Source organism: Durio zibethinus, chromosome 13, assembly GCF_047325235.1.
Source record: "Durio zibethinus cultivar Kanyao isolate XHJ-2024 chromosome 13, ASM4732523v1, whole genome shotgun sequence".
In the NCBI taxonomy this organism is placed as follows: domain Eukaryota; kingdom Viridiplantae; phylum Streptophyta; class Magnoliopsida; order Malvales; family Malvaceae; genus Durio; species Durio zibethinus.
In genome coordinates, this window is record NC_143174.1 from 12741967 (window position 1) to 12764914 (window position 22948).

At 29.2% G+C, this 22948-nt stretch overlaps 1 protein-coding gene and 1 pseudogene across 9 annotated transcripts; both read left to right on the plus strand.

Moving 5' to 3' along the window:
- The first annotated feature begins 917 nt into the window (after nucleotides 1-917).
- On the plus strand, nucleotides 918-5647 carry LOC149515356 (uncharacterized). Of its 8 annotated transcripts, none has more exons than XM_089741878.1 (7): nucleotides 918-1127; nucleotides 1276-3650; nucleotides 3876-4122; nucleotides 4613-4695; nucleotides 4780-4950; nucleotides 5040-5182; nucleotides 5487-5647. In XM_089741878.1, exons 3-5 carry the CDS (start codon nucleotides 4008-4010, stop codon nucleotides 4825-4827), a joined length of 246 nt encoding a protein of 81 aa, XP_089598004.1. In that variant the 5' UTR covers nucleotides 918-1127; nucleotides 1276-3650; nucleotides 3876-4007; the 3' UTR covers nucleotides 4828-4950; nucleotides 5040-5182; nucleotides 5487-5647. The 8 variants fall into 8 exon arrangements, with proteins under 8 accessions (XP_089598004.1, XP_089598008.1, XP_089598006.1 ...); XM_089741875.1 differs by having other exon boundaries at nucleotides 925-1127; nucleotides 1276-2429; nucleotides 2835-4122; XM_089741876.1 differs by having other exon boundaries at nucleotides 925-1127; nucleotides 1276-2429; nucleotides 3045-4122.
- Nucleotides 5648-9433: 3786 nt separating this feature from the next.
- On the plus strand, nucleotides 9434-10807 carry LOC111302843 (protein ENHANCED DISEASE RESISTANCE 2-like pseudogene; annotated as a pseudogene). The gene has a single exon (XR_016326478.1). The product of XR_016326478.1 is annotated as a protein ENHANCED DISEASE RESISTANCE 2-like pseudogene (transcript).
- The last annotated feature ends 12141 nt before the right edge of the window (nucleotides 10808-22948 follow it).

Consider the following 22948-nt stretch of genomic DNA (forward strand, 5'->3'; position numbering starts at 1 on the left):
TCTTTCTTCTTCTTCAGAAGTTTCTTATCCTCGTCACCTCCATTGCTTCCCATTCCCTTTTCAATTTCTTTCTTCAAATCTCTATCACTCCCAAGTAAAGCCAGAGAATCAAGTGCCCCAATCTTAATATCTATAATCATATTTCCTGTTTATTTAGGTGCTTTCAATGGGTATGAGGGTTGTAGAAACTATTATTGAAACGAAATTGACCTCTGAAAAAAATGGGATGTTTCAGCTGAGCTACAGGCTCTCTTAACATCTGTACAGAGGCTTCCTACCTCATCAATAGCTTTTACTAAAGTATCTCCTAATCCATATGGAGTAGAACCTAAATATTTTACAGAAATTCGCTACTTCGATAAAGATGTAAGTGAATGAATACTTTAAGTTGACTTATGTGCATGCATTTTGTATAGATAATCTAAATTCAAGGTTGATTTTGCCGATACGCATTATTTTTTAAGGTTTTGACAAATTTAGTAAGGGTTCATTTGGATGGGTGATGAGATTCATTTCGGTGAGATTGATAACAGTGGTAGCAGTGAGTTTAATCACTATAACAATAAGATTAAAATTTATGATGAGATATGTGTTTAGATGCAAATACAACAATGATGGTGATGTGAATTGTAATGAGATAAAAAAAAATAACTATTAAAGACTTTAAATTAAAATTTATATATAACAAAAAATTTAAATTATTTGACATTTATAAAATTAATAAATGATTAAAATTTATTTTTATGCCAAATAATATATATTTTTAAAATTGATAATAATATATTCATATCAATTAAAATTTAATAAAATAATATTAAACAAGTAAAATATAAAACATTAATTAATTTAAATATAAATACAAAACAAAAAAAATGATGGTATTATAGTAAATGGTCCAATTTAGTGTGGCTCACTGAACTCTTTTTTTATCGATGGAGAATTATTGCTCCAATGCAGTGGAGGAGCTCAATCACAGTGCACTGGTGGACATCCAAACAAAATAAAATGGTGCCATTATACCAAAAAGATAAAAATTTTCCTCACTCTGATGCTGCGAGTGAATCCAAATGAAGCCTAAGGCTATGGCTGAGGACTCTGAGAAGAAAGACGAAAAAAAGGAAAATCTGGTGAGTTGTCATCCAAGAGAGGTGAACGATTTTTTTATTTTTTATGCCTTTTGTCTGTTCGAATGTCATAGAATTGATCCTTTATTTGAGCTTTCAATCCATAATTAAACGAATATATGTTTTGTTAATTTTTGCTTTATTTATCCAGATGCTTTTGAACTTGCATGCAGCAAACCTTGGAAAGTACAAACCTCGATGAGCTTTTTGAGCAAATTTGAAGGGACCAAGATTCGTTTCCAAGATGCCAATGCCGAGGAAGCTACCACCGATAGCTCCAATCTCGACGATTCAATTGTCACTATTGATAAAGCTACCGAAGATGTCTCCATGGGAGAACCCGACGTCTCCTTTGTTGATTGCGATAGCGATTATGATAAAACCGGTGCTAATTATTAGTTTGATTCATACTAAAACCGGTGCTAATTATTAGTTTGATTCATACTCTTACTTCAGTATATTTTCTTCTTCCTCATTTTCTTTAAGAATTAGTTTTTTAATCCCCTGACTTCCCATTTTGTAATTTGCTAGACACATCGTCAATGTATTTTAAAAAAATTAAAAGGGTAGAAGCAATACCCTTTTGGTATTCACCCTCTAGAAACCTTTTGGTGGGGGTTGGTTGTAAAACGTTACATAATGTGATATTTGGTTTTGGTGTTCCTGAAGGCCTCTGGAAATGGCAGTGACAACGAGGACGGTTTGTGCCGTAGTGCTGATGATATCGATAATTTCAACATTTCTTGGTGCATGTAGCATTTTATAAGATTAATCGATGAAGTTTTGGTCCTTTTGAAGATTTGGTTGTTATAGAAATGGTTTTTTTTTTTTTTTTTAATTTTGTTGTTTAGATCGTTTTTATCTAAGCAAATATAGCAATTAGCATTACTAAGGGCTAGAATTAGATAAAGACACCAAAAACCAAGAAATGTTGAAAAGGAACAAAAAGTGCTTAACATTAAGTTGTTGTTTTAATTATAATCATGTTAGAGTTTCTGTTTTTTACCTAAGGTGAAAGTGATCTTGTTTTGCACTTTCATGTTTTGGTGCTATTAGAAGTTTTATATTGGTATGATTAGTTGGATCAGAGCTTTAGCCAAGTGTAAGATTCTTTTACTCTGGGTAATGACTGATTATTATTTATGACTACAGCATAGGAAAACTAGTCGATTTTCTCGTGAAGTTTGTCTAACTTCTTTGTTCTAGCTGCTTTTACTTCACTTGGTACTTTTAGGTTTGGTGGGATTTCATTTTCATCCACATCAATAGGGATTTCTCCTTGGAATTCAAGTTCAGGGATAACCAGTAAGTTAGATTACCTCTCAGTTGTATTCTTCATATGTTAGTATTTTTTGAATGTGTGAGTATCTTATTCATTTGGAAACTTCCTGATGTTATCAATTATATCATAATGGATATTTCTACATTGATAATCAGAATATAGGCTGAAAGTGAAATACAACAATGTACCTTTAAGAACCTCTTCACTTTTAGCCTCAATTTCTCATGTTTGGATTTATCTCATGTAAGATCCTTTGTTGTTATGCATCCTAGATTATTGATGCTTTATGGAAATGTGCAAGTAGTTGTCTTTTTATAAAATTCTATTATTTGTCTTGCTATTTTGGAAAAATTGTCTATTTATGTTATGATGGAACATGGAATTTTTATATTTAATCCTTTTTATACTAACAGGGCTTCTTATTTCAGTTTATTGCAGGAAGTAGTGAAAATATTTTTGACTTTACTTATGCAAAGAATGTTGTTCATGTTCATATCTATGCAACAGAAACTCTAGATTCTCGGATAGTCTCTGTGGCTGGAAAAGTACTCCCTTAGGGTGTTGTTAGATATGTAAACCTTTCTCATATTTTAATTTATATTGAATCTATGAATAAAGGAGATGTTCTCAATATGCAGGCTTTTTTCATCACGAATCTCAAGCCTGTAATGTTCTGGGAATTTGTCTCTTTCATACTTGAAGGCTTAGGGTATCAAAAGTAAGACATGCTGATTTTCATGTGTGAAAGTCTGCAATATCATACTAATTCCTACAAGGCTACTGTGCTGTAGATTTATCAAACTAACATGATTGTGACATGTAATAAGATTTACATGCATTACTAAGACTATTAAGACAGTGTAAATTTCACGTTTTGCCATAGCTTAGCCACTTAAATCCCCTGCACTTCCTCAAACTAAAAAGGCAATGATAGGCCAGAGAAGGGAATAAAGAAACTGCAATTATGTTGCAAACCCAAAATTTTAAATGTTCTTATTCAAAAAAAAGAAAGATAAGTTGGAAGGACCAAAATAAAAAGAAGATAAAACTGTTATAGTAAAATGGAAATATAGAAAAACAAAGCTGAGAGACGAAGAACGCGGCACGTTAGAGATTGTAGTGTGGGAGTTTTTAATTAAAAGTTAACAATTGAACACAACAGTCGTTGTGGTTCCGAAAGAAAGGATCAGGAGATGCTGCTGCTCTGTCCTGTCTTTGCAGTATCCTTAATCCCATGGTGGAAGGTAATGGAATGCTTCATCCTTTTAGTTCAATGCCCATACAGATAAAATTGCCTACTTGGAATATGATGAACACTCTCTTTTGGTCACTCATGAATTATTAGATTCAGAATTCTCCTTTGCTGCTTTTGGTTTTCTTGATTAGTTTCATGTTAGTGTATAATTGATAGATGAACATCTTTGACAATTAAGGGAAATTTTGATTAATTAATTTTTGCCAAATTGTAGGTTCTTCACAATGGAAGCCATTGGACAGAAGCTAACCCAAATGCTTTTATAAAAGGAAAATAATCCATTTACATATATATTCATCTCAGAGTAAGAGAAATTAAAGGTAATATTATTGCACTTTGTAGGAAAATGGAGTACTGTTTGTCCCCAAGGGCCATGTTCAAAATGTGCAAGCGCAAATGTTCTTTGACCCCAAATGGCTATGGACATTATGAAGAAAAACCTCTCAATGATTATACCTCAGGTATTTTTATGGTCTTGGACCTTTAGTGTTAATGTGCTTGAGTGTTATTGCTTATGTTAGAGAACTGACTGTTTTGTGTAAACTTGTTGTTGCTGTCAGACTTTCACTTTTTCATGTGTCAACTTTTTCTTCTTTGGATTTGTTGCATGTCTGGTTCTTTACTATTGTTTTACTTCCAAGATTTTTGAGTATTTCTCTTTTAATGCTACATTTGAGATTGAATTTACATATTTATTTACGAAATTGATTTCATGCATCTGATGTTATGAATTTGCCAAAGTAAACCCCTTTCTTATTAGATTGGATCTGTTTTATTTTTCATTCTTTGTGACATAGTGTTGGACAAAATACTTTGTTGTGTTGAAGTCAAAAACTCTAACTTAACTGATCATGTTAGTGTTATTAAGATGTTTATTTATTGATGTTATTGCACTATTGGTAAATGGTAATGTGATTGCCTCTTCTATTTTGCTGTTTTTCTTTCTTGCAGCCAAAACACCCTTTCCACTGGCTCAAAGGTTTAGATCAATGTTGCAGAATGGAATTGACCTAAGCACAGTTGATGTGAGCTATGTTAGTAGTTGTTCATGGTACTGTTCTAATTTTGTATGCAAGAAGCTTTTTATATGTGATTTTTAATTGGTTTTTCTCCTTCAGCACTTCAATTTTTTGAGAGACTTTCTTAGCTTATGTGCTACAAGCTAAGGTAGCAAGGCAAGTGCTATAAGCCACTGAGAGAAATATGACAGATGCCTCTCAGCTGAACTATGATTTTAGAAACCCATTTGTGACATGTGGGGCAACTTATGTGCCAATTTACAAAGGATGGTAAGATGTATCTTGCTTGTATTGCACTACTCTCTTTGAGCCTAACCACAATGGGCAATTGTGTATAATGCGTGATCTAACATTGGTAGGGGCTGATGTGTTAGGGTTGCTCTGTTCTCCTTCACAAATATGATGAAGCTGCAGGGATTTGATCTGCTTTTGAACTTTGTCATGCTGATCCTTTTAGCTGCAAAACCGTTCTCGTTAATCAATTCATATCTGCGAGTTAAAGGTAAGGTTAATGAGGAAAAAGTAGATAACCAAATTAATAAGCTTGTGCTATTTCCTTTGCCTTTTGTTTTACCCTTATTAATAGAGTTCATAATGATTCTTTCATTACCAGGCATTTCCTCAATTTGTTAGGCTTGAGCGGTTTATTTAGTATGATTTTAGGGGAGGAAAATGATTACTATTGGATCATGAACTTCCTGTTATGTTTTATATTAGATTGCCGTCTACAATTCCTCTGGTTCTTGGATTTATCATCTATTTGTAGGGTTTCATCATGTAAATTGTGATTTTTTTTTTTTTTGCAGCAATGGATGATACATAGCGAATGATGCAAATGAGTAGATTTGGCTTTGATCCAAAAAAGATATTAATTTAATCTGTTCTCCATTAAGTGTTGCAAGCTCAAGAATTCTTACAAGTTTCAGAAGTCTAATAGAATTTTACATGGTCTTATATTCCTGGTAAACCTTTTCTTTATCTATTCTCCTCATGCACATCATTATTATTTCTTTATTGTTTAGTTCTTATTATGTGTTTTCGCCTTTGTGATTTTTAAAGAAATAGTACATACCAAATTATAGCCTTTAATTGCATCATTCTTTTTACCTTATTTGTACGAATATAAAAAACCCATTAAAGCAACAAATAAAGGTGTTTTTATTTAAATTTTAAATAAAGAAACTTATGTTATTATGCTACATAAAATTTTGAGCTGTAACTTTGAATTTAACAATTTTTTTTTTAAAACCATTCTCATGTTAAACTTATGGAATAGCTTAAAACTATGGTGTGTTAGGAATATTTAATGGTTTTAATTTTCAATATCAAATTTTCAGTTTCACTTTTTTATTTTCTTTGATTATGCATGCTTGTTTTCTATGGATGGAGAATATTTTATTTTATGCATAGTATGGTTTTGGTTGATGTATATTAGATCTATTAGAAGGTTTGCACATACATAATCATTTTCAGTTGATGCATGTTTTTACTATTTAAACAAATAATTAGCTATAGTTCTGAATTTGTGAAAAGTATTTTTCTTTTGGCATTTACAACAGGTCTTTAAATCGAATTATTTATTTGCTTCTTATAATTATGTAGGTTATATAATTCACTATAGTACTTTTCAATTTTTATTGTTGCAAATGCCAAGATCACTTGCTGCAATTGTTGCTAAACTTGGAATAAAACAAGCCTTTGTTGTAGACTTCCTTAACTTTGACCCAACAGAAATCAAGATATTTTAATTAAAATATTTTTCTCCCTTAACTTTGACCCAACAGAAATCAAGATATTTTAATTAAAATACTTTTCCTATCATTGTAATAAATAAGATGGGTATTCTATCACCATAAAAATAGTATAAGTGTACTGTTGATGTACAAGCTATCATGTTTTTTAAGTTATTCTTTATTTTTTTTTTTTATAATTATATATATGACTTGAAATCTATTTATCATCCTACCTGAAATTATTAATTAAAAATTATTCATAATATTTGTTATACCATTACTTTTCTTCGGTATTTGGTATTTCAAAATAATAGATCTTCTTTTTGTGTTCACATGATAGTTTTTATTTTATGTTGAATTACAAATACAATTACTTTTATATTGATTTCTTAGGTGTCAATCGGAATAAAAATTTTAAACTTTAAATCTTTAAAAACTTAAACTTTAATATATAATTTTATTTTACTCTTAGATAAAATTTGAACTTCCATCTAATAATAATAATAAAATCCAATTGATTGCTCCATTAATCAATAATGTAACATATATTACACATGTCCTCACTCGTTACAGTTTGGAGATTTTAAAAATTGACTCTTTAATATTTTAATAGAGAGATTTTGAAGAATTTTAATTATTTTTTTATTTATTTATTGTTTTAGTTGGACAAAAGTGGTGTATTTTAACTTTTTAAATAATCAATTACATACAATTATTTTTATTTTTATTCAATCAATTAAATGAACTTGTGTCAAATTTGTTTAATGTAAAGTTTAACTCTCTTTTAATTATCAAATAAACACGTAATGGCTTAAGTATAAAAATTGACAAATCTTTATATTTTTGAATAAATTGTTATATATTTTCTTGGATGATAACAGTGCAAATTAAATTAATATTATCATTAGTAAAATAAAAGATAATTATTATCAATAAAATATAAATAATTTTGTTAAGGAGTAAAATAAAAAAAAAAATAGTTATTATCAATAAAATATATATTTTCGTAAGGAGAATTTATAAACCGTAAAAATGCTAATACAATACATTGAATGTTTCATAATTTCAAGAAAAACACTACTTTTTATAAAAGTGGTGAAATTAAGCAGAACCAAAATTTGTTAGATGCAAGCGTCTGACAATGGTAAGTATTGCTGCTAAAAGTTTTGTTTTGAAATGATCCTACCATTATGGTTCAATAATAGATACACCATGGGAACTATTATGATATCTATAACAGTCTACACAAACTATTAAAGTTATACCCTCTCCAAAATTTTAAAGTCAGATAAATTATTAAAAATAAAAATGATTGTAATCTATATATATTTGATTGCTTAACAAATAAATAAATAAATAAATAAAACATTATATTATAATAAACTAATAAATTTAAATGTAATAATAATGGATTAATTTTTGAAGATAATATATGCATATATATTTTTTAACTTGAGAATTAAATTCAAGTAATAATAAAATTTTAGAATAAATAAAAATCATATATACGTATTATTAAACATATTTAGATCATATTTTTATTTTATATAAAATTATTATGATTTCAATTAGTTAAAAAATTTTAAGAAAATTTAAATATTTTACTAATAGATTATTATTTTATTTAAAAATATACGAATTTAAATTTTTATATAATTGTTAAATTAAAAATTTTTTAAATTTACATCAAAAATAAAAAAAAATTTGTGACCCGGGCAAAAGCGGGGAGAAATTTCTAGTTAGCATTATTTCCGAATCCCACGGATCAAAATCCCACCTTTCATTTCACCAAAAAAGAAATCCTGGTTTTACTCGGTGGACACATATGCCACGTGTCTCGACAAAGAAAACACCGTCATATGCGTTGCGTCCAGTTCGGCTGATACCTTTATCGTCCCACGCTTCATTTTCCCAATTCTCCCTCGAAGTTTTGCGATCGAATTACCTAGTTGCCATTCTCCTTTTTTTTTGTTTTTTACATTTTTTCTTTTAAATTGAGACATTATGTATTTTACTTAGATTTAAAGATATGTCTTTATATATAATAATAATAATAATAATAATAATAAAGTAATCAACTTACATTAATATAAAATTAAAAAAATTTATATTATTTAAATAATTAATTTTAATAAAGTTTAAAAATTAAATTAAATTATTTTTTAATTTATCTCTCTTATTATTCAAATATATTAAAATTAATAGTTAAAAAATAATATAAAATTAAAAAAATTTTATATTTGAATAACTTGATCATTTTTTGTAATAATATATCTAATATATATTTGATAAAAAAAGAGAGAGATAATATTCGATTTGAATCTTGATTTACTCCTATATTTTTAATTTGATTAAATAAAAGGATTGTTTTATTAAAAAAAGGAGACCATCTTATATAAGAAATGATAATATCATTGATTTTGGAATAACCCATAATCCCAATTCCCATAATTTTATATTAGAATTTGACAAGTAAGGTAAGGTTCTTGTGTTATTAATTGCAAAATCAAAGCAATTTTTATTTGGTGGCTATTTCTTAAAGGGCAAAAGATTTTCTCGTTATTTAAAAAATAAAGAAAATTTTTACTATTTTATTTAAGAGTTCATGATACACTTTCATCTAAATTTATGATTTGATATTTGTTCAAATTATTTTTATTTTTTAATTAATTTTTATTTATTTTCATATTTAATTTAAAATTATTAAATTTTAGTTGTAAATTTGAATGAAAATATATTATTAACCATTAAATAAATTAAAAAAAACTTTCACTACTTAAATTTAAGTAGTGAAGAGAATTTTTCCTTTTTCTAAACTAAACTGTTGCGTTCAAATGTCTTTTATTTCTTGTTCTTATGCCTAATTAAAGAATTTTTTAGTGAAAAATAAGAAATGTCAAATTACGAAACCCAAAAAGGAAAAAAAAAATCAAAGTAAAATGTGAAATTGGAAAAAAAAAAAGTCGAGGTGCATTTGGCTTTATTAATACGGAGGGTGAGGCCTGCATTCAACCACTCTACAAATTACAAAATCAAAGGATTATAAAATCCTCTCTATAGGTGCCCCGTAACAAAGTGGTTCTGTCGTAGTTTCGTGGAAACCCAGGGGGCACCTCTCCTTCCACCTTTTATCATGCCACTCCCATCGCTGCCCCCCTCCGCCACTCTTCTCACTCTAAAAAATTACCCCCGTCATTCTCTCTCCGCCTGATTTTGTTTCGGTATTAAAGAGGCGGAGAAGAAGAAGAAAAAAAATATATATAAAGAAAAACAAAAAAGAGAAGAAAATTAAATATCATGTGCCCGACTAAGCAAAAACGCAGAGGCTACGCCGCGGATTCTGCCTGCAAATACTCCAGATCCGGTTTGACAGATGCTACTAAATCAATTCCCGATTGGATCGCTGAGTCAATCAACGGTGGATCCCTGCGATACGTCGACCTTGATAATGGAACCAATGGTTGGGCCTCACCACCCGGTGATCTCTTCTCTCTCCGTTCTAAAAACTATCTGACTAAACGACAAAAATCACCCGCCGGCGACTACCTACTAGCTCCCCTCGGTATGGACTGGCTAAAATCCACTTCCAAGCTCGACAACGTACTTGGCCGTCCCGACAACCGTGTCTCTCACGCGCTCAGAAAAGCTCAATCTCAAGGCCAATCCTTGAAAAGCTTCGTTTTCGCTGTCAATATTCAGGTCCCAGGTAAAGATCATTACAGCGCTGTTTTTTATTTCGCCACCGAGGATCCTCTTCCTCCCGGTTCGTTACTTTACCGGTTCATCAACTGTGACGATGCCTTCAGGAATCAACGGTTCAAGATTGTCAACCGGATCGTCAAAGGACCATGGATCGTAAAAAAAACGGTGGGCAATTACGCTGCGTGCTTGTTAGGTAAATCTTTGACGTGCAATTATCATAGAGGAGCTAATTACTTGGAAATTGACGTGGATATCTCGAGTTCTGCAATTGCTAACGCGATTTTGCACCTCGCATTGGGACACGTGACGAGCGTAACAATCGATATGGGATTTGTGGTGGAGGCGCAGACCGAGAATGAGTTACCGGAAAGGTTGATCGGTGCTATTAGGGTTTGCCAGATGGAGATGTCGTCGGCCACTGTGATTGACACGCTTACGCCACCGATTCTGACAGCGGCGTCGCGTGGAATGGGTTGTTCTAAGGTTAATCACCATAAGTCCAGTGATGATGATGATGATGACAAATGACCAACGGAGGTTAATCTTGAAAACTTTTTTTTTCTCTCAAATTTTAAATTTAATCTTTTCCTTTTTGATTATGTGAATTGGAGTCCCTTTTTGGAGGGATTGATGGGTGTAGATGATAAAATGGATAACAAATAACAAATGTGCTACGGTTTCCCATTTCTTTACTTTTCTTTGTTATTTACTCCGTGCGTTTTACCTTTTGATTTTCATATTTCTGTAATGGGGAAAGTAGACTGTGAAGCGATGCTTGGATGTCATTGTTGCGCTGGGCAGTTGCTTTGAAGCGTCGGGAAATTTGATTTAACGCACTTGATTTCATTGCGTTGTTAGGTTGGCCAGGGTGAGTGGGGTGGGAACGTCATGTGGTCTCGTCTTTTGTCACTGCCGGTTACTGTTTAGATTTTGGTGGTAAAGTTAATTTAGGATGGCGGCTGTGCGGCCAAAGATAATAATAATTAATTTGAATTTCATGTCTGAATTAAGGCGTTTTATCATCCATGAAACATATCAATTAAAGTATTTGTGAACACAAATTTCTTAGTTGATCTATTTTAAAAATTATAATGATCGATCAATTAAGATGTTTCTAGATATAAATGCCTTAATTAGTCTTTTAATTTATAAAATTGATCAATACACAAATGTCTTAATTGATTATTTCTAGAAATTATAATGATTGATCAATTAAAATGATTTTGTATATAACTGTTTTAATTGATCTAACTTTTTTATTATGATTGTGATTAACTAAGGTATTTATGTATAAAAATATTTTAATTGATCATCAATTAAAATTATATTTTAAATCAATTAAAGCGTTTTTGCACATAAATATCTTAATTGATTTAAAAGTAATTTTTAAAACTACTTAATTAAGGTGTTTGTGTTTACAAACACCTTAATTGATTATTTTAAATGATTCATTCTCCATTCTTGAACCTTGAAAAATCAAATGACTAATACAATTGAATAATAAAAAGCTACAATGTGTTTACTCAATTAATTGGCGAATGGTTTTTGATAATAGAAAAATTAGTATATGAGATTCAATTGTGGTATATTTATTCAACAATATCCAAATTTTTGTAATTGTTAATTGAATTGAATTAATGTGTTGAATTTAATGTATTCAATTTTTTAGGAATTGTTTGATGTTCCAATTGAATATAAAAAGTTTGTATTGTAATCCGTTGGAAAAGCATTCAGAGACTTTAAGAGCATATTGACAACCCAATATGTTTTATCGTGCGCTGATAATTCTAAATTGTTGGTTGATCCTTCAACGACATATGCATATGTTATCAATTATGAAGAGAAGTCACAGTTTGTTCGAGATCGTTTATCAGATGAATTTTCGGGATGAATACCTAATTTGTTAATTGTTTATAATATTTTGTTTAATATATTCAATATCTTAATATGTGATTTATCTTATGTTTTTTTTTTCAAAAAATCAAAAAACAACAAAAAAAAATTTAGGTTAAACAATTATATTACCATCGGATATCGAAAAAGGATTATGCAAAATATCTAGCATGATCTTGTAAATATTCAAACACTTATTTTATACCCATATATGAATATTTATGAACATGTAAACATAGATTGAGAAACTTATAATGATTCTTTTTCAAGAGTCATCTTCTAGAATCGAAGTTTCTAGATGGGATGTATGAAAAAAAGGACATGCACAAAGATGGATCGTTCGCAGATGAAGCAATTGAAGAAATGGCTAAAAAAATTGTAAGTTTATTTAGTTATTTTATCACGTATGATATATGTGCACGTATGTATGACTATATATTGTATATGGTTTTTTACACACTATCATTTTGTGTTTCATGATGAATTTGTTACGAGATATGAATCCAATGACTTGCGAATCGATTATGACTATGATCCATTATCTCTAGCATTAGGATCGAAAGATAGACATGACCAAGTTTGGGAGTGATAGATTTGTGTTGCCATCACAGTTCTTCAAGAATTAACCCAATTCTCCAAATGAAAAATGCATAATATGAAGCAATCATTCAACAGTAACAAAAAGACTTATGAGTAAGAGTAACGCTTAAATGATCAATAGCAACGACTCGCAGCTTTTGAGGTAATGTTGGCAACAATGCAACCTAACATGCCCTGAGGACAATCTATTACAGACATCTTGTAGGGAAATGAATTTCTAAATTAAGTCTTACAGCAAGCCCAAATTGTGGTAATCATCATTATTTTAATTATGTTTATTTATAGAATATTATTTATATTTTATATTTTTTGAATTGGTTTTAAGACTTATATTTTATACTCTTTTGTAACAGGATGTTTCGACTTAGACAGTGACTTTTGCAGAGTCTACGATTAATGCATTATCTAATTATACACTTGATTAATTATCAATAGGAAACATTATTGTTATTGAGGGACAGTATGGATTATTTGATTATCCATCGATGTCTTATATTGAGAGGCAGGGATTAGGGCATTTTGTACCATGAATGAGATATCAACATCTGATATTGTTGCGTATATAAGGTTAGCTTATCAATTAATGTAAATATATTTTGTCAATATAAGTTATTCTATGTTAGGTAGTATTACTAAATGATATTGTTGATTAACGTCATGTAGTTTTCTATACAGAGAGAAAGGCGAGACAAATAACACATAAATTTAGATTCGTTGACCTAAATTTGATTAGTCATGACAATGGCACTATCACTAATCATTCTCGTCATGTGGGTCAATGTATGCAAAAATTGTTTTATTATTTTTTGGTGCCTTATAATTTTGCGTAAGTTCTATTTATAGTAATAATTGTATTATTTATGACATCTAATATCATGCTTATTATTTTTATATCATAACCATTATTTTGCAGGTGTCATTGGCAACTTATTGTAATTGATACAAATTCATGGTTGCTATACTTATTTAACTCTACTCAACCAACGCCAATGCCTAAAACCGATATTGCCAACTTAATAAAGAGGTATTATATTGTATTAATAAGTTATAATTAGATTAAATTATGTTTTTATATAATTACTATTATTTTTCTATTCAATTTAGGAAAATGGTTGCAGTTGATAAGAATAAAAGTTCAATTGGGTATCATTATTGGTGAGTGAAAAATATATTCTTTTATGCTGAGTTTGTTTAGAAAAATGTTTAGCAACTCACTCAATTTTATTTTTCAGACTTTTTGTTAACCAAGAGTTACCGAATGTGGATATTATGTCATTTGTTTTATGAAAAAAATTGTTTTATATAATTTTATGAGCACACTATTCCATGTTAGTATTAATACAATATAATAGTAATATCTTTCAATTAAACTTATATAAATTTATGTGACTTGAATAACATTGACTTCTTATTTTTTATTTATAGTGGACAAACAAAAGAAGCTTCACTCAAGAAGAAATTGATGAAATCTGTAAAAAATGGTGTGATTATATCTCGACATTTGCAAAATGTTGAGCACTGGACAACCTATTTGGCTATAAATATATATATATATAAATTGATCTATTTTTTTTTTGTATAGATACTATGATTGGATATTTGTTAATTTTTATTAGTTTATTGGTTTTATTTTTGTCTTATATCATGGTGTGATTATACAAGTGCAATGTGATCACTTTAGGGCAATTTGTTCATCCTAATGGTGAATTTAAATTTAACTCATTTCGTGATACATACAACATTGACCACCAAGCATTCTTCTATCAATATAAATATGAAATTTATAAATTCAAATTGTGTTGTCATTCACACAATTTACAAATAAAAAAAAGCCTTAATTAGTCAATACAAATATTTATTTCATTAATACAAGAATGATATCCATTATAAATAAATGAATGTATAACATGCCACACATTTTGCATATTTACAACTTTTTCCTTCATGTCTTAATTAAATAAATATGTTCAAAAATTATTGTATAAATTTGTATACAAAATGTAGTGCAGTTTAAGTGTGTTTAGAAGGAGGAAAGTCAAACGATCTCTTCATCATCATCTTTTCTTTTCATTTTTCCTTCAGTAAAGATATCAATCTCTGGAGAGAAGTAAGCATTATCATTAGCATTCAATGATTCAACCACATCGGTTGCTGTTTTGGCTCTTTGATTGGTTGTTTTATCAAATCCAAAAATCACTTTGAAATTATCAAAGAAGGAGAAATGTTTGTTCTTTAACCCTCTAGCATGTGGATGTGCTTGCCAAAAGTTCAAACAAATACAAATCAAATAAAAAAATAGAAAAAAAGTAAATAAGTAAGGTAAGTCATAATATAATATTAAAAAACTTACTCGAACCCACTAATCAAAAACTTTTTTTTCAATTGTGATACATTTTTCTTGATCATTCCATCGAAATCCACTATAATTTTTCATATAACTAATTATGTGATATTGTCTCTTGAGTAGCTTAACCTTGGATTTGATATAGGGGTGGCTTTAAGTTATGAAGTAAGAATGAGTTGCTCCAATATTCATTCAAAATAACCTAGATATTTGACATGAAATGTTCCATTATTCACTTTTTATCTAGGATTTTCTGCCAAAAAATGTAGGCATTGAACTAGATGAAAATCCTCCTCTTGAGTCCATGAATGGTTACCTACCCCCAAACTTTTGGTTCTTCTTCTAGGTTGGTCTCAAATGGATTACAATGGAATGGCACGTGATAAAGACATGTTCAACTCCTGATCACATGGTTAGATATTATACAACAATATCAATATAGTAAATAAAAAACCCATCAAATGAATGAATTAAATGAATACACATGGAATGAAAATGAAGAAATGTGTACTTAATTTTGTAATATACATTGGACACTTAAGAATAAAAAAAAGGTATAATGTAAACATATATTCAACATTGATATAAAGTAAATTCTACACTTAACTATATGGTACATAAATCAAATATATTAAGCAAATGTTATAACATACAAAACATTTTTATAATGTACTTATCCCCAGGATTACAATCAATGGGTGAACAACTCATTCGTCAGATTATCTCTAAACTGAATCCAAGAATCAAATAGTTTAACATGCATAATCAAATCTTGATGTTCAGATTCATCTGGTTGGCTAATACTTCCTTTAGCAACATCACTTTCAATAGGATCAAAAATCATCTTAGACCTAATAAAATTATGGAGAAGGCAACAAGCAAAAATGATTTTACACTGTCTTTATTGAATAAAATGATGTCTTCCTTAAAATTTTCTGTTTAGCTTTCAATATACTAAAACATCTCTTAATACAATTTTTTACTTAAGAATGTTTCATATTGAAGTATTCCCATACGATCGTCGGTTAGAGTCCTGCCCTCTAATCACTAAGATGTATAATTGACCTTTATAAAGTGCTAAGAAACCTTTCCTATTTGTGTATACGACATCACATTGATAGTAATTACTTGTTATAGTGGAACAACATTAATAATATGGAAAAAAGGTGTTTCGTTATAAATATAATCTGAACATAATAAAAATAATACCTTGTGGACTTAACCCATTCTTGCATGTAATGGCATCTTTTAGCACTTTGCCATTTACTGCAAAACCTTTCCATCTCGATAAAACATATATGAATTACATATATGAGGTACAAACATCGAGGACATTAGTAGCAATTTCATTTTTTCTAGTCTTGTATCTAGTCCTGTCAACTGTGTTTACTTTGACTTTAATGTGTGTCCCATCTAAGGCACGCAAACAACCTTTGAATCATTTTCATCTATTATTTGTTGAACTTTTTTGTATTGATTTGGATTTTTTAAACAACAGTGCACGCAGTCTTAAAACAAAATTCAACACAAAATAGAATTGTTTATTAATTGTCTCTTCAGATTAGGCCATTTGATGCTTAAAACCCTATTTTTTGTATGATGGGCCATGATGTGGAGGAAGCTAATAATTAGTTCTTCTATTGACATATGTCTAGATGATTGTAATCATTCTTCTATTTTAAGTAAATGATATATTTTGCAAAAGCTTTCATGTCCATTCTAGTATTATCTATACATTGTCTATCACTCTTAAAGACCATTACATTTAAGTTTAACTCTCTAATATGTAGCCTATCATAAAATATTCTACCATAAAATAGTCTATGTCATTTTCTAATGTTCATACATAATAAAGTTATAGCAACAAAACATAACACATGCAACAAAGTCTCCATCGGATTCAAATGCATCATAAGCATTGTTACCAATTGCATCTTCATTTGTAGTGATAAACCAGCCTTAATTATTTAGAAGATAGAATCTCATTAAAGATGAAAAAAAATGGAAAGGAAATCTTGGCATATAGTACATGGGATCTATTAAACATCATCAAAGAAAATATAAATCAACAACAAAACATTTCTAGATGAATGAGCTAAAATAGATAAACCACAAAACAAGTTTGATATATTAGAAACAAAAATCTATATTTCAACAACATCTACAAATATGAAAAAAAATGAAAATATTGGAATACAACAAATAAAGCAGATTAGATAAATAAATATAAATAAATATACATAATGTTTTTTGTAAGAAAAGAAAAGATAAACTTAATAGGACAAAAATTAAATGACGGATGTTAAAGTTAAAGTTGGTTCAAAGAGAAAAGTATTTTCTTTGAGCTGAGATATGTTGAAATAAAACTCAGGAACGTATTGGTTATTAAAACATGATGAAGACATTAAATAAGGCGTTTGATATATAGAAATCCCATATTTTATGTATAAAATATAGGTTCTTTTGCTTCATGATTAAACATTACAACATTCGTATTGTTAACACAGTTTTTGAGAGGGAAAACAAAATTTTAATATGCAATAATTAAGGCATTTGTATAAAGAAATGCCTTAATTGATAACCAATTAAAGCATTTTTCCATTAAAACACCTTAATTGATGGACACTTCAATCTTTATCAAACTGTGACTAAAAATCATTCATGTCATAACATGATCTTTGAGAGCAAAAAAAAAAATATATCAATTAAAAAACACATTAATTGATGATCATTTAAGGCATTTGATGAAGAAAATGCTTTAAATGATCATCAATTAAGGCGTTTCTAAAGAGAAATGCCTTAATTGATGATTAATTAAGGCATTTCTTTCTTGGAACACTTTAATTGCAATATAAAATAAAAAAAATTATATTGTTATAAAAAACCTACAACTGAGTTCTAGTAACTTCCAGAATTGCTTTTCAAATGGGTAACGGTTATGTGATAAAAATTTTATTTAGGTCAAATTTAAAAATAAGGTAACTTTTCTCTTTAGAATCCTAGAATACCATAGGGAGAGGTGGATTTTTTATTTCGAGACTTTGGGTACTATTGAAAATCTAACATTTTCCTTCATAATCAGATTATCCTAAACCAAACGTGGGAATCAAATACCTACCATCAAGATTCTGAGGAAAAATTTATGGATTCCCCTGAACCAAATGCACTATTACAAATTTTTTTTTGCAAGTCATCTTATCCATCAAGTAATATTTTACTAATTTCAAACAAAGCTCTTATGAGATTTGAGTCACTATTCCTAACAATCTTCACATTGACTCAAATTTCATCAAATCATCAATATTAATGTTAGACATCTTGGCTGCACATACAATAGAAATTTCGTAACAATCTTCTTTATGTGTCTTCATGCTTCACGTTTCATACAAACCGATCTTCAAACCATGAACTTGATCTATTCTCTTAAATCAAGCTCTTCTGGGCTTGCCTCTTCCCACATCTTGAACTTTCAGTTTTAATGCCACTTGTTAGGTAAAAAAGCTCCCAAAATGCAAGGTTAACCAAAACAACTAAAATGGCAAAAATGGGTAGTACTCCTAATTAGATGTAGAATAAGAGTAATTGGACAGTTACTATGTGGGAAGTGAATGCTAAAGCTATAGAGAAAGATGATGAGGTGGATGCCAAAGCTAATGATTTTGTCAATAAGCATAAACAACAATTGATGTGTCAAAGGATTGATCCTATCTTTAGCTATGAAGAGATGGTCAATAGAGATATTGGAAAGTGATGTAAATTTCAATTTTTCTTGGTGAAACCTTAGGTTTTCAATTTTTTTTATTTTAGCGTTTAATTATTGGTGTTTAAATCAAATTGCTGCAAAACTGTAGCACATGTTCCCTCACCTTTTTCCAATTTTGTTTCTACCTTTACCTTTCTCTATGATCCTTTGTTTGTTAGATTTTTTATTCCAATCTCGTTTTTTCTTCTCTTTTTTCCTCATTAAATTTTGTAGGAATTAACATTTTTTTTATTAAATAAAAAATTTAATGACTTAATTTAATGAAAATTATAATTAAAAACATGTGCATCACATAGTTGTTATGAATTTTTTTTTTTGAACAAATTTGAACACATTTAGTGCTAAGTTGAATTAAATTAAATATGATATCCTTAATTAAGACAACACTCAAATGTTAGATCCTAAATTGAACATTTAGAGAATTGAAATATGAGAATTTAATTACTTTGAAAATTTTCCTACTTGTTTATTACGTTAAATTTTTGTTTTTAAATTTTTATTTACTTTAACTTTTTATATTATTTTTACCTTAATTAGTTCATTTTCAATTGTTTGGATAAAATTAGATTGACACAATTTTAATACTTAACAAAAATAATTCCATGGGAACAATCTTAACTTACATTTATTACTTGTTGATCACATAGACTTGAGTGTAAGCATTGATTTGATTTCAAGTGTGACACCTATTATAGGAGCACCAACAATTCATTCTTTTGGATTCTTGGCAAATGCTCTCAAATTCTTCTCTCAAGTTCTCTCTATAATTCTCTCTTCCCTAGTGCATTTCTTAGCTTTACTTCTCTCTATGCCCAGCCTTACTTCACCATTTATCATCACTTTCTATTGTACTTAATACTTTAGGGTCTGCTCCAATCTTCTTTTGTATCATCTCCTAGAACATTTTGTTTTACTTATTTGCAATGTTTTCTCTCCTCATGGAATAATTGCTTTACAAATGTTATAAGTAAGTTAAAGCATGTGTAACAAAAAAAATTGAAACCTTAATTAACACATTATTTCATCAACTTCAAATATACAAAGCATACACAAATTAAGATTTATCTGTTGCAATCTTGGTTTGTGAATTTAAACGTTCCTATAAAATATAAATATAAATATATATATATATATATAGGGATCCACTTATATTAGTATAGCTTATATATATATATATATATTTGGATTCTTTGATCAAAATTACTAAATTTAAAAATATGATTTTGATTTAAATTGTGTTATGGATTTAATTTTGATCCAAAGATCCAAAAAAGTGTAAGAGTTACACTAATATAAATGGATACCTCTTCATATATATATATATATAGTAGAGATCTACTTATTTACAATTTTTTGGACTCTAGGATCAAATTTTGATTTAAATGAGTCATATATTTAATTAATTTTGATCCAAGAATCCAAAAAAATGTAAAATTACACTAGTATAAGTAGATTTCTCCTCATATATATATATATATATATATTAGACTTGTTAAACTATTTTGATATTAACACAAATAGATTTCAAATAGCGATGATGTTGCAAAGGAGGGACTACTATTTAGTGGTAGAGGCACCTTCTATCATTGCTATTTACCCGTAATGGGGGAATAAATGGCATTCACACTTATAGTGGTGCTTTGTGACCGCAAATGGCAGTGTAACAGTCAATAGTTGAATAACGAGACGTAACAGAACGTAAATAATTTTTTATTTTTTTACTCAAATGAAACAATAAAATGAATCAAACTAGAGAAAAAAACCTAACCCAACTTCAAACAATTAAGTTAAAATCCAATAACTTTATGACTCAATGAAAATAAGAAATGGAATAAATTTATGGTAAGAAACAAATATCCATTTTTTAAAATTGCAATTGTGATGGTCTGGAGAGAAAGCTCCCATATAACCTCAGTTTTAGGGTGTTGAGAGGGATAGACAAATAAGAAATAACAATTTAAAATTTGGACAATTCACGAGGGTGGTTGGTTGTGTTGGATTACGGTGGCTTTGTTGGGAGATGGGGAGGAAAAGTGGACATAAAAGAAGAAAGGAAAACAAAGGAGAATGGGATGGGGATTTGAAAGGTTGAAGTCCTTGCTCTGCTATTGGCAAGTTGATTTTCGAACAAGAAAACAAAGAGAAGATGTTTTTCATTATTGAATTTGTAGAAAATTTGATATTAAGGTTACTGGGAGGCTTAAGAAAAAGAGAAAAAAAAATTTAGAGGGCACCTTTACAAAGTGAACGCTGACGTCACGTGGCATTTAAAACTCAATTGTTGGAGGAAAAGACAAATTTTGGTGGGAAATGGGAATTTGAGAAATATTTTTACTGATTTATAAATGAAAATTTAAGAGGTATGTTATCTCTTAATCATTGAATTTAATTTTTATAGTTTAATGAATATAAAAACATTTAATTTAGAAAAGGATTAATTTTATTATATAATTTTGATATTGTTAATGTTATTATTAATTGATTTTTTTTGTGAGTTTGATTATTGTTGTATTGCTAATTGTTGCATTATTTTTGTTTACTTATTCAAAATGTTGCACTTCTATATTTGATCTAATGGTAAAATACAAGTGCCTTTGCTCAAAGAATTAGATTTTAATCTCCTTCTCCGATAATTGTATCTTATAAATGAAGATTTAAAGGTTCATCACTATTCTTCCTAATTAGATTAAGTATATATATTTATAGAATTTATGTCTATAAAATTTATAAATATATTAATGAACAACATGTTGGATATATATTAAGCTATGAGTCATAACTAAAAAATTTATTTTAACATATAAATGAAAAAAATTAAAAATATTATAAATAAGTGTTGTTATTATTATAATTACTATTTACTTTATTTTATGATAAAGTATACAAAATAAATAAAAAAAAATTAAGACCATTAGAAACGTGATCATTGTTATTTTGTCTATTATATCTATAACTATAACAAATGCAACACGATTGAAAAATGTAGTCCAATTTAAATCACCCAATTTAAATCCCTTATCACTAGTATTTAGATATACGAAGATTATTTCCGATCTCCTTGGTACTTTATCTTATCGACAACCACCGGGTCCGAATGCAAATCCAACCCTCCTTTAACTTCATCCTATGTCACTTACGTTTTCTGCTGAAAATTTCCACAAATCGCCACATCACGAGCGTTTTTTTTTTTTTTTTTTTTTTGGCAAACGCCAGACACGTTTGTTATTCATTTATCATATATAAAAGCCCACTGACATCGACATCCACGTCAATACCGCCATTAAAGATCATAATGTTGCAGGTCTTATAATAATATCAGCAAAATCATAGCATGTGTCCAGCATAGAGAGCGCTGGTGCCCTTGGATAGTTGGCCATCCGTTTCTGAAATGCCAATTTGAGTTGAGCATATGATGTGGGAGGAAGAAGCGTGATTACAGTTCTGGATTCAATGATCGCACCGGCAGTCTGGAAAACTGAAGTTTTAATGGGTACACTGTGGTCGACCACGTTTATTCCGATTATGTCAAGGCTGTAAAAAGGTGTCCTTTGGTTTGGAATGATTTTGGCATTGGTGTCGATTTGATTTCCTTTTGGAAATTTGGTTTTACGAAAGCTATTGTATCCAATTGAGCTATTATCTGATGGTAAACAATGAGAAAAAAATTGTTATAATTATTGCACAACCAGAAATAAGTCTAATATCTACAGATTTTTATTGATAGAATTTTTTTTGTTGATAATTATTGATGGATTTGCGACTGTTTATTGACGAAAATATAAAAAAAGTAAAATTTTTTTTACTAACAAAATAGCGATGGAAAAATTTTCTATTAGTAATCCGTTGTTAAAAGTTGATGCGAGAAAATAAGCATTTGGAGCAACTTTTAACAACAGATTTTTTCCGTCGGTAATTAATGGCTAGAAGTTTCAATGATGAATTACTGACAGATAAAATCAATCGCTAAAAGGAATTTCGATAAGTAAAATTAAAAAAAAAAATTTTGGAGGAAATTTTTTTTTAGTGACAGATTTCGTTGATAATCCAACACGAGAAATCTGTTTTTAGTCAAAGTCCCCTTCCACTTTCCTTTCTTCCCCGATTTGAATCCCTAATTCTTGTTTTCTCTCTCCTTTCCTTTCCTCTCTCTCATTGATAATCCTTGCCGGCCCAATGCTTGTGCCCTCGTCCCCGAGCTGCCCTTCACCTTGTACGTCCACCCTTGAGCCCGTG